At 34.0% G+C, this 17,718-nt stretch overlaps 1 protein-coding gene and 2 pseudogenes across 6 annotated transcripts; 1 reads left to right on the forward strand and 2 right to left on the reverse strand.

The window, feature by feature from the left end:
* Nucleotides 1-4,487: 4,487 nt before the first annotated feature.
* On the forward strand, nt 4,488-5,627 carry LOC148191791 (uncharacterized; annotated as a pseudogene).
* A 4,298-nt stretch (nt 5,628-9,925) lies between these two features.
* On the reverse strand, nt 9,926-12,147 carry LOC148191792 (uncharacterized; annotated as a pseudogene).
* LOC124843029 (phosphatidylinositol 4-phosphate 5-kinase 4-like) lies at nt 12,077-16,903 on the reverse strand. 6 transcript variants are annotated; one of them, XM_088100571.1, is made up of 9 exons: nt 15,676-16,902; nt 15,414-15,621; nt 14,292-14,459; nt 14,024-14,189; nt 13,809-13,925; nt 13,187-13,380; nt 12,912-13,059; nt 12,766-12,827; nt 12,077-12,641 (listed from the first exon to the last, which is right to left on the reverse strand). In XM_088100571.1, the coding sequence occupies exons 1-9, from the start codon at nt 16,604-16,606 to the stop codon at nt 12,353-12,355; spliced, it is 2,283 nt and encodes a 760-aa protein (XP_087956697.1). In that variant the 5' UTR covers nt 16,607-16,902; the 3' UTR covers nt 12,077-12,352. The 6 variants fall into 6 exon arrangements, with proteins under 6 accessions (XP_087956697.1, XP_087956698.1, XP_087956694.1 ...); XM_088100572.1 differs by having other exon boundaries at nt 12,766-12,820; nt 12,929-13,059; nt 15,414-15,501; nt 15,586-16,902; XM_088100568.1 differs by having other exon boundaries at nt 15,414-16,902.
* Between the last annotated feature and the right edge of the window lie 815 nt (nt 16,904-17,718).

Genomic DNA, 17,718 nt, shown 5'->3' on the forward strand with positions numbered 1-17,718 from the left:
TCCGACGAATAAAACAATTTGATACCATAACTCACACCGAAAAAAGTTCTTAATTCAGATTCCTAAACCCTAAATTTCAAGTAATTGAATTTCGAACGTGATTGGGCGTGATTTTTTCCAAAAAAAAAAAAGTTCAGAATTCGGATATAGATGAATTGAAACCTGAAATAGGTTTTGAAGGAAAAATAATATTAAAACTTTGAAATAAAAAATATTATCACAAGAAGTAAATAATTATAACAAGTATTAAATAAAATTATGGAAAAATATATATTTTAAAAAATAAATATTTAGAAATGTAACACTACGAAAAAAAATGAGTATATAGTGTTGGTCAAAATAAAGTGACACTAAATAATTATTAACATTGATTTTGCTTTATTAGTGTCGCTTTTGAAGATGGACGTTAATGATAATAACTTCATTTGGTATCTTTATGTTCAAATAATATAAAAAGAAAATGATAATAAATTAAGAAGATAAGTGTAAATGAGATGAATGTCAATGAAAAATGTATGAATACGAATAAAGGAAACGAAGAAAAAAATGTATGTAAAAAAGATGAGGAAAAAAATGTAGATCAAGAAGACTTGTGGATGAAAAGATAATGGAGATAAATATGGATGAATGAGATAAATGTGAATGGAAAATATAAGTGTGAAAGTCCTTATATATAAGTAAGAAGATTTGTCATTTTTAAATCTTAATTTTTAGATTTAAAAAAATTACAATCCATATTAAATATAAAAATCACATATGATTTAAAATATATAACTTAATTAGCAGCAGTTTAATCAATGTTAATTAAATAAATACAGATATAAAACATAAATGAGATTAGCATCAAGTGAGCTTATGTTAATCTTATTTATTTTAAAGTTAGTTAGTAAATTAGCATTAACCTTATTTATTTTGCTTTTTCTTTTGTTTTGTTCATATAGTTTGCTTAGCCGATACCAACTTATATAAATAAAATATTAAAACTAAATAAAATTAACATTCACTAATCAATACTAATCATTTTATATTTTAATTTTTCTTTATAATTAACGGTGAATTAGTCGATTTTAATTTAAATAAATATTAAAAATAAATATGGTAACATTAAACATCATCTTTATTTATTTTTAATATTTATTAATCCAACTCTAACTTATATTTATTTTAAAAATATTTAAAAACACTTATACATTATTTTAGTTATTTTTAATTAATCTTTTACGATGGTCAAGCCTATAGCTAAATTTATATTTTTTTGGTGATGTAATTGTATTGAGAAATAATATTTTAAAAAATAAATATATTGAAAAAGTTAGAAAACTAATTATATTAATAAATAATTATTTTAAAATTATAGTAATTTTAAAAAATAATTATTTAGAAAAGTAATTATATAGATGAATAAATAATTTTAAAAACTATTGTTTAGATAATTATGTGTATGAGATAAATAGTACTTTTCTCCCTTTTTTTCATTCCCTTCCTTTTTATTATCATAATTATTTTAATAATTATGTATATGATGATAAATATCTTTCAAATGATAAAAAAGAGTATTAAAAATAAAATCTTTAGAATTAATTTAACATAATTATTAAATAGATAATTTTATGTTAAAAATTTGTTGATAAAAGTTAAAAATTATTAATCATGAATAAAGAGTGAAACTAAATTTTAAGTGTAAAAGTGAGAGAATTAGAATTTGGCATGGAGTAGTTACTTAAGATAGATTTTTTTTATTGATTTTTACCAAATTATATTAATAAATTTATGTAATAATATTTAAAAACTTCATTGAATAATATGTAAAATTATTTTTACTAAGAGAACATTTTAATATTTAGTTAAGAGTAATTAAATTTTATTTAATATTTGAAAATAAAGTACATCAAATTGGAAGAACATAAATATAATTGAAATGAAACAAAAAGATATAAATTGAATTTTTAATATGGTGATGTTGTGTAGTTGATGGTATTGTCTTGTAAGTAACGAATAATTTCCTTACAGTTTATCCTGCATACATTTTTGGTTTGGACATATAATCTTTTGATTAACAACTGCAACCGAATGTCGATAGTTGATTTTGCTGACATTTTTACGGTCTCTGTATTTTTGTTATGTTGTGAAATAATTAATCAAAAGACCAATTGCGTTTGATTATCACTCTTCTAAGATTGCAACATTTGTTGGATAGATTGTTATCATTTTGACTTTTCATATTGTGCATTGTCGGATAACTCCTTCAAAGTAAAGTATTGCTTCTATAGAAGTGGATTCAGAGAAATGGTGAAGGAATAACAGAAAGCGAAACAGATAAAGCCGTTCAAGGCAATGCTAGTAAAACAAAAGCAAACCAATATCAAATTGAGGGAGGAGAACACAAACATATGAAGCTTATTAGAAGAATGGCGGACAATCAAAAGATTTCAACGACCAAAATCATGGAATCTGATCCTCAACAGAGGAGTGAGGCGAGGTTAGTCACTCAAGAGCAATTCTTTATCTGATATAGACATAGATATAGATAACTGTAATAGATTGTTTTGGATGAGAAATAGCTCTATATAAGCTCTTAGTCTGTGGAAAGTTGGGAAAGGTATAGGTTTCACACATATAGAAAAGGAAGATGATTGAGAATCCAAACACTAGTACAATGAACAAAAATAGCATCGGTTGGTTTCATTTATACGCACCGGTTTTCTAACCGGTACATATAGAGACGAGTTAAAAAGGATGCGTTTTAATGCCTCGGTTCTGAACCGGGTCAAAAAAGAATCAATTTTGACATCGGTTATCTTTTGAACCGAGTTAGTAACATAAAAAATTCAATAAAAAAAAAATTCAGAAAACTGCCAACAATCCATTTGGGTCTTTTCCTCAATCCATTAACATAGCAGCCATGTCTCAACCTATAATTCGAACTCAAACTCAAACTCATGCTTTCAGTTATAATTCCAAAACACAAACCAATTCAGAAATTCAGAATAAGATCAGAGTCCAAAACACAAACCAAATCCAAAATTCAGATACATCACAAAACATAAACCAACTCCAAAATTCAGAAATATTCAGAATAAGATCAGAGTCCAAAACACAAACCAAATCCAAAATTCAGATACATCACAGTGCAGATAAAATCAAAAATCATAGTGAATAAATTGTTCATACTCTTCAAATCACTCACTGCAGAAACTCATTTACATCTTCAACTCTGTGTTAGAAAGAATCCCCTACTCTTCAAACAAGCAACTTTAATCCTCTGCAGAAACTCATTTTCATAGATTGAGCCATACCCGCCAACCCACCAGGCGGTGTGACATTGTTTCCCGTTGCCCTCACCTCCGCCGCGTGAATCGCGGAAGCGTCACTCTGATCCACCGCTTTGTGGCACCAGGCGGTCCACGAACAACACTAGATCTGAGATCGCGTCCGCTGGTGAAGTGAGATTGCGTCCGGTTGGGTGGCGATTGGTGGTGGGGTTGGGGTTGCGGGGTGGCAGGCGTGACGGGTTGGGGTTGCAGGGTGGGAGGCGTGACGGGTTGGGGTTGCGGGGTGGGAGGCAGCCATGGCTTTCGGAGGTGTTGAAGGAGATGTGGCGACGGCGGAGCAACGGAGTGGTGGCGACGGAGAGGCGAAGCGGCGTAGTGGTGGCAAAGCAACAGAGAGAAGAAGAAGAGGAACTGTGAGAAGGAGATTTGAGCGAGAGAGAAGAAGAGGAAGAGTGAGAAGGGTACCGTGAAAGGAGATCTGAGAGGCGGAGCGGCGGAGCGGCGGAGCGGCAAAGTGGTGAGGGTGAAGGAGATCGTGAGCGAGAGAGAAGAGGAAGACTGAAGCAGATCTGAGCGTGAGTGTGAGCGAGAGAGAGAAGAAGAGGAAGAGTGAGCGTGAGCGAGAGAGAAGAGGAAGAGTGAGGGTGATATGCAGTACTATACTGCCTCGGTTAATATTCACGTGAGGTAAAAGAGGTATACTGACTCGGTTTTAACGTACCCGGTGCCTAAAATTTCGAAAAATAATTAAAATTTAAAAATATATACGGGTTATATGCCTCGGTTGGCGCATAACAGATGTTAAAAAACTTTTTGACTTCGGTTCTACTGACACCCGAGGCATATAAGTTGTCTACAATTATAAAAATGCCACCGCGCTTTTATACGCTTCGGTTTCAGTAGAACCGAGGCATATAAAGCGCGTTAAAAAGCTTCTTTTTTACTAGTGAAATATGAATTGTCGTATAGAAATGAGAAAGTAAAACACTATATGAAGGTGAAAGACTCATTAATCTATTATCTTAAGGTTTTTATAGAGAGTGATGTCAATCCCTTATGTGATTGGGTTCAGATCTTATTAGTGTTTGTTTTTTTCCAGTGAATCTCTTCCTAGATAGATCTAACAAAAATAACTTAATATCGAGAATTAAAGAAATGGAAGAGGGACAATAGTATTAAACAGAAAACAAAGAAAAGGAATAGAGTTAGGACCCAATGAGGATCATAAGTTTTAATACTAGATGGTTAGGAGGGGTTGAGGAAAGTAAATACTTAAGAGACATTATTACAAAGGAGGAGGTAGACGTGACATGTATCCAAGAGACTAAAATGGAAACTATAACCATAGAGAAATGCCAGTCAATATGGGGAATAATAATATAGATTGGTTGCACAATGGTGAAGAAAATGGAGTTGGAGGTACTCTAAATGTGTGGAACAAGAATAATTTCAGAGTGTTAAAATAAAAAAGTGGTAAAGGTTATATAATTATAGAGGGGGTTGTGAGAAGATAACAAACAATTTGTTACTATAGTAAATGTATACTCTCCATGTATGTTCACTGAAAAGAAAGTAATGTGGGAAGAACTAATCAAGAGTAGGGGATGATGAAAATCAAGTACGGTGCCATATTAGAGACTTTAATCATTAGGAACCTGAATGAAAGAAAAGGAATATCTCAATTAGGTGCTAGTAGAAAAGAAATAGAGGAGTTTAATCATTTCATTGAAAATATGAATCTTTTGGAAATACCTATGGTAGGGAGATCTTTTACATGGTATAGAACAAATGGAACTGTAAAAACTAGGTTGGATAGAGAATTTGTTTCACAAGAATGGTTGAAGTTGGGGCCTGAAAGTAAGCAATATGTTTTTGGACAGATCAGTCTCTGATCATTGTGCCTTAGTAGTAAAACATTATAGTATTGATTGGGGTCCCAAACCTTTTTGGTATATAGATTCTTGGCATATAGACAGAGGTTTCACATAATTTGTTAAAATATCATGGGATAAGCATAACATGGAAGGAAATGAAATTTGGAGTCTAAAGGAGTTAAGGATTTGGAACAAGGAAGATTTTGGACATGTTGATAGAACTAAGGAAAGGATCATGGTAACAATAAGTGATCTTGACAAAAAGGATGAAAAGTTGGGTTTAGATGAAGAACGGATAAAAAGAAAACAACTTTTTTCCCAATTGAAGTTGATGAATTTTAGACAGAAAATGATAGAAAAACATAAATCAAGGTCAAAGTGGCTGTAGGAAGGGGATCTGAATACAAAATATTTTCATAGGTTAATCAAATGGAGGAGTTTGCAGAATAAGATCAAAGGCATTAAGCTAGGAGGTGTATGAAATGAGGATCAGTTAAAGTTAAGCTAGCATTTTGAATCAAAGAAACAATAGCATTTTTAGAAATGCAAGGGTTGATGCTGACGAAGTGTTCACTCTAACCCAACTTAAAGCACGGTCTTAGATAGTGTATAAAAATCCTAAAGCAATTTTTGCATACTCTGATTGATGTTTGTGCCCAACCATGTGTTTACAATCTTTGTGCCTTCAACAAATATTAGGCTCTATGGTTCAGGTTGTTGGAGGACTCTTTTCTTATCCCTTGTATTTGTAGACTTATATTATCTAATAGGGTGGGGACATGAATGTTATGTTCTCTATTACAATGGGTTCAGAGTGGAATTCTATCTGTTTATGGTGCTTGCGTTGCTTAAGCCCCTTTTTATTTTTGCATGGCAAGAACCTTCAAGGATAGTAAGAAAAGTTTTGTTGAGATGACTTATTTTTTTTTCTGGTTGTGGAACCTATACTGGTGCATGGTCTTTTGCTTATGATTCTATGTAGGAACCAAACTTTCAACAAGAGTGGTAGATTAAGTCTATGACCCAAGACTCCTTTTTTGGTTTTGCTATATTCTTTGTAATTTGGTGGGCAACAATTATGCGAAAGAAAGATGTAGGGTTTAAAATTATTCTTGATGTTTTTTTTATATATAAGTTGGAGCTAGGAACGACAACGAGTCAGATTAGATACGAATAGTGTTATAACATATTAATGTAGATTGCAAAAGAGAAACGTTGGATTGCAACGTTCAAAACTTTAATTGCCAACAACATTCAAACTCATTTTCTTAAGTGCTCCAACGGTAAAATATTTAATGGTTTTTATTTTCTTTTATTAGTTTTATTCTCCCCTAGCTCTATAAATGGAGAGTTCTTTCCACATTCCAAAACACACCAAAAAGAAGTCTTCTCTCATTCTTTTTTCTTCTTTTCCTCTTCTAAAAATATTCTAGGTCTATTTTATATTCTTTTTAGAGATCCTTGCTAGTTCTGAGATCCTCAAAGATGTTCTGGGAAGTTCCTGTTGTATCTCGGGGGACTTGCGCAATACACCGCAGATAAGTCCTTAAGGACAATGAATCTACATGCCTTAGGAAATACTAATCGTGATTTTGTCAGCATTTTTACAACAATCTTAAAGACTTAAGGCTGACATCAACAACTCAATCCCGGAGGATCAGAATATTGTTTCTGAAACTTAGACGGTCTTCGCGAAACCCTTTCCGAACATGTCAAAAGTCGAGGTTTTCTCTGGATAGAAATTTTGGAGGCTGGCAAGGTGCTCGAAGCAACAGTGGCTTCTGATTGAATTTGAGGGACCATGGATGATGATGGAGAAGAGGGAGACGAGGCGACAACTTAGAGTTCGTTGGAGTTAGGATGATGAACTTTAATTTTCATGTGTCATGCCTTTGTAATGTTTGAGGAAAGGTGGAGAAGATTTTCTCTCTAGAGAAAGGAAAAGAAATAAGAAGATGAGGTACTTGAGTAAATTCTCGTATACTTTACCTACAAAGAGAAAAGCACAACTAGATATTTTCTCGTTTACCAATCTTAAATATTTTAAAATTATGGGGGTGTAGGTAATTTTACTTAATTACTTGAAGAAATAAATTTGACTTTTCACCTAATGATATTACTCTAAATCTAGAAGTAGAGAATATGTCATTTTGTATGTGGATGACATGTTAATTTCTGGTACATGCAATGAGATTTTCCCTAGAAATAAATTATTTTTAGGATCAAATTTTGAAATGAAAGACATAGGTGAAGCCAATGTAATGTTAGGTATTAGAATCATAAGGAAGGGAGATAGTATATTACTATCCTAAGAACAATATATTGAGAAACTTTAAGAAATTTGAGTTTTATGACCTGAAACCAGTTAGTACCCCTTATGATGCTAATTCTAAATTAATGAAAAGTAGAGGAGAATCATTATCTCAGCCTCAAGTATGCCCAGATAATTGGAAGCTTACTGCACTTGATGAGTTTCTCTAGACCTGATATTGCTTATGCAGTAGGTAGACTGAGTAAGTATACTCAATGTCCAAATCAGGAACATTGGAATGCACTTGCTAGGCTTATGAGATATTTAAGAGGTTCAATGGATTATGTCATTGAATATAGTGGATTTCCCGCTGTACTAAAAAGGTACAGTGATGCTAATTGGATCTCTGATTCAAATGAGACAAAATCCACTAGTGGTTATGTATGCACACTTAGGGGTGGTGCGATTACATGGAGATCAACCAGGCAAACAATTATTGCAAGATCAACAATGAAATCTGAGTTTGTTGTTGTTGAGATGGCTGGTAATAAGGCTGAGTGGTTGAAAAACTTCTTAGCGAACATTCCACTAGGAATGAAACCAACCCCATTGGTATCAATACACTATGATTGCTAATCGGCAATAACTATAGCTAAAAACAAGAATTAAAATGGAAAGAATAAACATATACAATTGGGACACAATTTGGTGAAGCAGCTACTAAAGAGTGGAACTATGTCCATTGGTTATGTGAAGTTAGAACGAAATCTAGTAGATCTTTTGACAAAATCCCTGGGAAGACAAATGATATTAGAACCATCGAGGGAAATGAGACTTAAACCACTTGCAAACAAACAAGTGATGATAAGCCAACCTTTGTGATTGGAGATCCCATGAATAAGGTTCATATGGGTAAAAACAAGTCACTTGTTAGTTCTGATAGCACTAAATTGATTTTAATCAATTATGTCCCTTCCTATGGTATGTGAGTTTCTGAAAGTGCTAAAGACTGCATTATTGAGAGGCTAAACTTTGTCATTAAAATTCTATGTAGTGAAAGAATTTTAGCTTAAACAAAGTTTTTAATGATTTTCATATCCCTTATGGGTAGTGTATGATTTGCAGCACACACTTAATGAAATCACTTATATGAGTGTCGACTGAGGCCGCTTGCATGAGATCTTGGCATGATCTCTAGAGCACTCATGAATACCGGGTACACGCATGACTTAGTAAGCGCAACACAACGATAACAACAAGGATTGTGAGGGTGTATTGTGATTGATAAACCTCTAACACACGTCAAGTGTCTTTGGTTCATATAGCTTGTTATACCAACTACACTGTGTGTTAAGTTTCTAAATCTAAGACTGGTTCATATAGCTTGCTATACCAACTCTGACACATTACATCCTTTGAGACCCAGAATAAAAGGTTTTATCTTTTCTTTCAACTCTCTTTTGCAATAAGTGGGGGATTGTTATAAAATATTAATGTTGATTGCAAAAGAGAAATGTTGGATTGCAACGTTCAAAACTTTAATTGCCAACAACGTTCAAATTCATTTTTTTAAGTGCTCCAACGGTAAAATATTTAATGATTTTTATTTTCTTTTATTGATTTTATTCTCCCCTAGCTCTATAAATAAAGAGATCTTCTCCCATTCCAAAACACACCAAAAAGAAGTCTTCTCTCATTCTCTTTTCTTCTTTTCCTCTTCTAAAAATATTTTGGGTTTATTTTATACTCTTTGTAGAGATCCTTGCTAGTTCTGAGATCCTCATAGATGTTCTGAGAAGTTCCTGTTGTATCCTGGGGGACTTGCGCAATACATCGCGGATAAGTCCTTAAGGATAGTGAATCTACATGCCTCGGGAAATATTGATCGTGATTTCGTTAGCATTTTTACAACAAATAGTACATATATCTGTTATACAACTTGCAACAAAAAAATCCATTCTCTTTTGATGCATACCTCTTTAAAAAACATTTGCAGATATTTTAAAACTTACCTATATCGTGGATATATGTGAATATTTAAAAAAATATTTTATAAATTTTTAAAATAAAATTACAAAAAAATATAAAATATAATATAAATTAAATTAAAATATAAATTAATTTTTATTTTAATTAAATTAAATTTAATAAAATATAAATTAATTTTTGGGTTAAATATGTTTTCAGTCCCTAAACTATCAAGCGAATTTGTTTTTAGTCCCTTTTTCAAACTAAGCTACATTTTGATCCTTCTCCTTAAGGAAACCATAATTTTTCGTCTTCCAAAATTAATAGCGTTAAGAAAATGCTGAGTTGGCTGACGGTGGAGTGACACATTTTTTTTTACATCAATCTTCCCAGATTTTCTCCCCATTCCCCCACCATGGATGTTCCCACCGCCTCCTCATCCACCGACGACCCTCCCCTCTCTTTCGCATCACAAATACCAACACAAGCTGAATTCATTAACTACAGCTTAACAACAACTCATTCAACCCATTATCTGATTACCACTCCTATTTCTGAATTCATTTGAACAAACTGAAGTAATTGACATTCAAGAAGGAAACAACAAAACACCCAACCGGGTACAAACCCGAATTGCGCTCCTCGACCCGCATGTCATACGATTGGGATCGATGGTGACAGTGTCAGCAATTTCGGGATTGGGTCCTGCACCAACAATCGCAGAGCCAAGCTCTTCGAAAATGCCTCTAACGACGGAGGACTGGGGGTCCTCATTGGGCTTCATCTTCTCCGATAAGGGCCTGTCGCGCTTCCGGATGTTGCCATCGGACAACTCCTGGTGCGACTCGACGAGGACCTTACTGTGTTTGGCGGTGACACAGACGAGGACGACGTGGACTGTCCGAATCAGAGGACTGGAATAGGCGAGGGAGGTTTCTCCCTGGGAGAGTTTGAGCCAGAGGTTGTGCACGTTTTTGGTGTCGGGCTTGACGCCCAACGAGGCGAAGGACTCAAAGGGGAGGCGAGGTTTGAGCCAATCGGAGAGGGATTGGGGAGACGCGAAGTTGTGGGGGCTCAGGGGTAGGGTATTGAGGGCAATGGCTGTGGTGGTATTTTTGGAAGGTGTTGCGACGAGGGACATGGCGAGGAATTTGAGGAAGTGGCGCGAGAAGGGGCAGCGGGTGGAAGCGATGTTGGGCTGATGAGGCGGTGGGTGGGTGGGGGGCGTTGTGCTGATGAAGGTTTGGGTGGTTTTAGTTTTCTGATTTGGGTCTCTATGGTGGTGGGAGGAGATGAACTGATACACGATTTGGGGATTTTCTGGGCAGTGGAGATGGAGGTTTTACGTTGGCTGTGGAGGTGAGCGTGGTGGAGGGTGGTTGCACATGGGGGTTTCACAGTTGATGGTGGCGCTGGATATGTTCGAGGTGGCGTCGGAGGTGGCTATGGTAGAGTTGGAGGTAGAGTGAGGGAGAGGAGCTGAGAAAGATTAACTGGTGTCAGAAAAAAAAACGACGTGTCACACCACTGTTAGCTACCTCAGTTTATTTTTAACGCCATTAGTTTTGGAGGACGAAAAATTATGGTTTCATTAAGGAGAGAGATCAAAATGTAGCTTAGTTTGAAAGAGGGACTAAAAACAAATTCGCTTAATAATTTAGGAACTAAAAACATATTTAACCTTTAATTTTTTTATTTTTTGAGAGTAATAAAAATATAAATACTCGTTATCTACTATCAGTACCAATTACTTTATTCATTGATATCAGTGAATACAGATATTTTTATTATCCTAATTGAAGCACACTAATCCTCTTATTAATATATTTTGTTGCTGATAAAAAAAAATTTATCTATTATTCTATCTTTAATGGTTTCTAAATGGAAAATTTGACATACCCAAAAGTTGTAGGTCAAAGAGTATAAATTTTTTGTGATACTTTTGTTTATACTTTAAATGGTCTAACAATTTGATAAAAAAACGTACGAGGCACCGTTCAATCTGCAATCCTTCTCTTCTATACACATGAAAAAACTCTAAAATAAGAATATAAAAAAAGATGTATCAAATTCTCCAAAACACTAAAATTTCTATAAAAGAAAATCTATTTCATTCAATATTATATGTGAAAAATATATAAGGGGTAACCCTTTATTTATAAATGAGAAAAAAAGGGACCATCAAGCACATCTAGACAACAAACCAAGAAGCAAAACAAAACCTTCTTATTAATGAGGATTTAAGTGCATGAATTCTACTTCCAAACCTTTTAAAAATCATTAGAATTTTCTAAAACTTTAATAAAGTTTACAAAATGTTTTGATTTTCTATTTTCTTCTTGAAGCTCTTTAAGCCTTTTATTGTAAATCACTTTTTTTCTATTCCCTTATTCTCTTGTGTAACCTCCAACTCTTACCTTTTCTTCAAATGCTATACATAATATTAGTTTTCTAGACTATCCTTAACATATAAGTAGTTCTTATGCATCAAGAGATCAAATTTGTACTTTTTTTATGAAAACAACACTCTACCATCAAATTTGTCAAAGAGTAATTAAATTCAGGCTTCACTTATTCAATGTTATTCAACAAAGTAGCAGGGAAATTAATCAAAGAAATAAAAAGATTGATCATGTACACTACTCTTCCATTTCCTATACAATAATATACATCTTGATCTGATATTAAATGTATGAAGTACCTGTGATCTCTTCTCCCTTTGGGAAGAATAATTATATTCTAGCAAGTTTGTAGAATCACATAATGTTCTTGCTTTAACCATTTCACATGTTGTTCTCCTGTATACTAATTAAGTTGCTCACTATACATAAGAATAAGCTAATTAAGAAATAGAAAACAAAAAAATGGATTGTCCAAAAGTGACATGTATCTCAGTTGTGGTTCTAATGGTTGAAATTTTTAAGCTACCATGCCAGAGAGTAGCAGGTATGAATGGAATGTAAAAGCCACATAATAGAATATGGCTTTCAAGAGTCTTCAGAAAATACTCTGAATATGAAATCACGAAAACGCCTTGAATATTGTCTGGGATCAACGGCTGATATTGAGGTTGGATCATAGTGAATGGACTTGTAGGCATGCTCAAGCTTCTTGCTAATATCATAATCTTGAAGTATGTCTATGATACCAAAAAACAAAACCACTTCATAGAACTCTCCTATTGGATCTCCTACGAGTTGTAATTCACAATCATTTCTTCGCACTGTTCTTTCAACCCTTGCTGGCATGTTCACACCCAATTTGATACTTGCCCATCTGAAACATAAATTAGAACATGTATTACCCAACAACATGAATCATAGGCAGAGTTTGGGTAGAGGTTTCCACAACATTTACATATATTGCAACTTAGCATTAAAACTTTGAAAAGATATGTGACCTGGTAGGATCTAGAAGAAGTAGATCCATGTCTGCTCTAGAAGTACATGGAGTTCCTTCACACTCTGAATCTGAAACAGCACAAGTTAAACAATTTTTTCAAGTTTTCAATTTTGAATAATGTATTGTAGGTATGCCAAGAAGGACTTTAGGTGAAGTAGTACCAGCAGGAGTGTGAGATTCTGAAGAAATAATTTCCCCATTTTCTGATATATCTTTGAAATGAATACCAACCAGAAGACTGTAGTCCATGATTCCCTCCTGTTCCAGAAGCTCACAGTCCCTATCAATTTGCCTGAGATAACAAATATATATAGTTTCTGTGCTTATTTTTTCTGTTGAGGTATTAGAAAAGAATTCAACTTTAACAAGGTAGACACAACATCTCAGATACAACACAATGTGCCAAAACCTTTCATCACCTGCAAAATTCTTGAAACCAAGATTTTTGTAGTCGAAATATGAAATTTAGATCAAGATCTTTGAGGATTGTTGTTTCACTAATCTCAGACTCGGGCTTAATTGTTATTCGCCCAAGTGATGAACCCTTTAAATCAAAGCGTCTATGGATGGTATACTCAGAGCAGAAAAGATTGCCCATTATGATAAATCGAACCTGCAAATCCCAAAACACACTATAAAGATTCAAGTTTAACTTTTTATAATTTTCCATGTATAATCCAATAAGCATTTACCTTCTTCTGAGTTGTTCCTGTTAACACAATGCAGACCATAAAATTTTGTCCATTTCTTTTTCTACGATGCGTGAAAGGAAAATTTCAACACAATTTTGAATTTATGAGATTGTGAAAGAGAATATCTCTTATTTCTTTTCACTTTATCTCTATCTAGACAGAAGACAGTATTGTTTTCTTTCTTCTAACTAAACATAACTCTATTAAGAAAATCTTGAATTTATAACAAAATCAACCAACGATACCAAATGTGTTATCCATAACTGTAAGACAAGATAAACCTTGTTCTCATAATCAAACATAAATCTATCATATTTTCTTATACGTAATCCAAGAGAGGCATTTATACCTTCTTCTGAGCTGTTCCTGTTAACTTCACACAATGCAGACCATAAAATTTTGTGACGAGAGCATTATCAAAAGCTCGAAAATGATTGTAATAAGCTGGAAGCATTCTTAAAAGGGCCTGCATCAGCATACATGGCCAAGTATAAGTTAGAAGGTTGCTTGGTTTGATTTCCCAGAAAAATTGAAGCAGCTAGGGAGATGATACACCACACTCACTTTTGCCTCAGCTTTCTTCATTGTCTTTATCATGTAACGGTCATCATTGGTGAGGTAAAAGAAGCTACCACTTTTACCAGGCGAGGAAAGTTCACGAAGAGCCTCATTTCCACATATAGATATCATGTAATCGGCTGCATCCACCTTGAATAGCTTCCTAAGAGTTCTGCAAAGACAGATTCACTGCATTAGCTTAATTATGCTGAAATGATTAGTTGAATTTGTTAACATGTAAATTTTAAGCCTAATTTAACCTGGAATTGCTTACCTAAAGACTACTGGGCAATAATCCTTCCATTTGAACTCAGATGTTGGGTGTGGTGGAGTGTATTTAGAACCTTCTGGGGGAAATCTTGTCCACACTTTCTCCTTGGGATCAAAAGCTGAAGGCTTTAGATCGAGTGATGCAGAAGGAGCTGGTCTTCCAACAGAATGCCTATGCAACAAATCAAGCAAATTCTAATGACTGAGATGATTTAGGAAAGATGCAACAAAGATAAAAAAAAATAATAATAATACTTTTACACTCACACAATTTTTACATTTATTTAATATTATTCTTTATTTTTTTATTTTTATCTCTTTTAAAAAATAGTTTTTTATAATCATTTTCAAATAAATGTAAAAGTACTTCGTCATTACTCAGAAAATAATATAACAGCAAGCACAAAGTCCATTTTTGATGAAAATATTACAGGATTTTTCATTAAATCATGTTTACAATATCACTTCAATTTTTATTTGTATAAAAAGTGTCTTTATGACTTATTCTAATTTTCAGTTCTTAATTTTAACATTTTTTTTTCCAGAAGTCGTCCTCTTATTTCACGACTTCTCTTTCATTATTATTCTTTTCTTTTACACTTCATGTCAAAGCATTTCTCCCTTGTTTTATTTTTTTAACTTTTTTTATGTTTTCTTAAATCTTTTATATAAACATATATTATTTTACATTGCTTTTTAATAATTTGATGTTTTTATTAAATCTTTTAATAAACGTATCTATTAATTTTATTAATAGATATTTTTAAAATTTGATGTTTTTTTTTAATTATTATATAATCATACTTTTTATTTGATTTTCAGATACTTGTTTCACTGATTTGATTAATGACTTTTTCTTAATTTGTTATGATGTTTTAATTTTATATAAAAACGTTTTTATTTCGAATTCTATTGAGTAATTATGTATATATGTGTTTAATAATCAAATCACTTAAAAATATTTGAAAATAAAAAACACTTTTATAATATATTAAAATATTCATAATTCAAATTATCAAAAGCCAACTTAAAATAAAAATACGTTTTGTATAAAAAATAAATAATATATAATAATGCATTGTTTTATGAGATGGATTGAGATATGATTAAAGCAGTGATGATGTACCTGATTCCGAGCTGCAAATTGAGCATAAGCTCATAATTCTTATGACCTTTGCATATGACTTCGCCCTGCCTCTTTGATTTGGTGGGTGCTTTTAGGGTTTGAAGTTGATTAGTCCCTCTTGAAATAGCACCATCCAAGTGCATAGCCATGAGTTCATCGTCCAAACCAACACCGGTAGCAGGTGGAGTCTTAGTCCCACTGAAATCACCTTCTGCACAACCCCACAACTGCATTCTATCACTTGGCTTCTCCACTCCCACACTCACCCTCCCATCTATGGACATTCTCCTTGGCTTACCACAATCTCCTCCCTTTGAAGACCTCCAAACAGCAAGCCTCTTCTGTGATGGCAACACCGAAACCTTCTCCCCTTCACATATCTCATACTTCCCCAATGCATCAAACACTTCTTCAGGATCCCACTCTAGGGTTCCCTCTTCTGATGACCCTGCTGGATAATATGCTCCACTCCTATCTCTTGGATCCTTGCTCCAATTTCCCACATAGAAACTTCCATCACTCCATATGTATCTTCCGTTCCCCTTTGGCAACCCATCTTCCCAATAACCATCATACCTATTCCCATCACCCCAAAAAAATGACCCTTTTCCACATATGTTCCCATTCTTCCACTCTCCCATGTAATAGTTTCCATCCCCCCACTCATACCTTCCTTGCCCTTCCTGCATCCCCCTCCTCCATTCTCCTTCATACTTGTCTCCATTCACGAAGTTCTTCACACCGTTTCCATGTTTCAAATTCATCATCCACTGCCCCTTGTAAACGTCTCCGTTTGATGCTGTGTATGTGCCTGTTCCGTCCATGTACCCACTCTTGAATTCCCCTTCGTAATGTGGCCCGTTTGGCCAACTGAACCTTCCCTTTCCATTCGTTTTCCCTCTGAACCAGTCTCCCACGTACACGCACCCATCACTCCACACGTATTTTCCCTTCCCGTGTGGAAAATTATCTGCCCAATCTCCCTTGTAGTAATCCCCATTCGACAGAACCTTCTCTGCATGATACAGTTCGTGTGCCTCTCTTCCGTTTGAACCCTCCTTGTGATCTTCGTCGTCTGCATGGGCCATGTAAGTTGACCCAAATATGCTGTTTGCACGCTTCTTTGCCACTGCCTGTGTTTTTCTCACCGTGGCCTCCCATGCCTTCATAACACTGCTATCTCTGCCAATCATTGTGTTTTTCTTTCTTCTTCCTCTCTCTCTCCCTCTCCCTTTTCCAAAATCTCGCACCAGATATTCAGACTACGGAAAACTTCATCAAAAATCCTTGTGGGGGAGGGGGAAATGTGAAATTTTAAGGTTTTCAAAGATCACCTTTCTTCTGGGTGAAGGAGCCATGTTCTTGTTCGAGGCATAGAGCAACTGCTCCATGGATGAAACAACTATGGCAGACAAAGTTCGGTAGAGGAGCCATTCCTTAATTTGGTGAATTTTGATATTCATGAAACGAAACCGTGAAAAATTATTCATCAGAGGTGCAGCGTTTTCCTCCCATGTTTGAATTGTTTTCCGTGAGAGAGAATCGTTCATCTCCTACAACCTCTAAGAACCGCGACATGGAACATGTACTAAATCAAGGGGTTTGTTAACTATCATTAGCTTATGAATATATTTCGTTTATTTAGCGTTCATATATTCTACGCGCAGTCACTGTTCTACTCACAGCGTAATTCACACTCATTTCCCCGTTTTCAAAGATAATTAACCTTAAAAATAATTTATTAAAGTGTCACCGTCCTCACCACCTCTTCAAGATTTCTTAATTTTGTTACCATCATGTGTCTAACAACATTAAATTAGATGATGTTTATGTTCCGGTTATGAATGGAAAATTTGGATGGAAAGAAGAAACAATTTAAATGAATTACATTTATTTATCTATCATTGAATACACAATCCATAAATTCATATGGGATATATATTTAAATGAAAGTTATAACTCGTATATATTATCAATTAAAGTAATAATAATATATCATTAGAAGAGAGGTTAGAAGAGAGGTTATAAGTTATAAGTTAAAAATTGGAGAGATTGGTTTTAGTGTTTGCATATTCGTTAATGTGTAAGAGATTTCTATAATGTATGTGGTATGAATTTGAAGCTTGAAAATGTTAATATTAGGATATCGAGTAATTTTTTTGTTGAGGTAGTGAAGATCAAGTGTGTAATAGGTAATGCAAGTACAGAAAACAACTAAAATTTTACGAAATAAAATAAAATAATTTACAAATGAATTAGACGATGAATCAATAAGAATTGAAAATGTCACATTTTGTATCTTCGT

Source organism: Vigna umbellata, chromosome 10 (assembly GCF_029865625.1).
Source record: "Vigna umbellata cultivar VRB3 chromosome 10, Vumbellata_1.0, whole genome shotgun sequence".
In the NCBI taxonomy this organism is placed as follows: Eukaryota; Viridiplantae; Streptophyta; class Magnoliopsida; order Fabales; family Fabaceae; genus Vigna; species Vigna umbellata.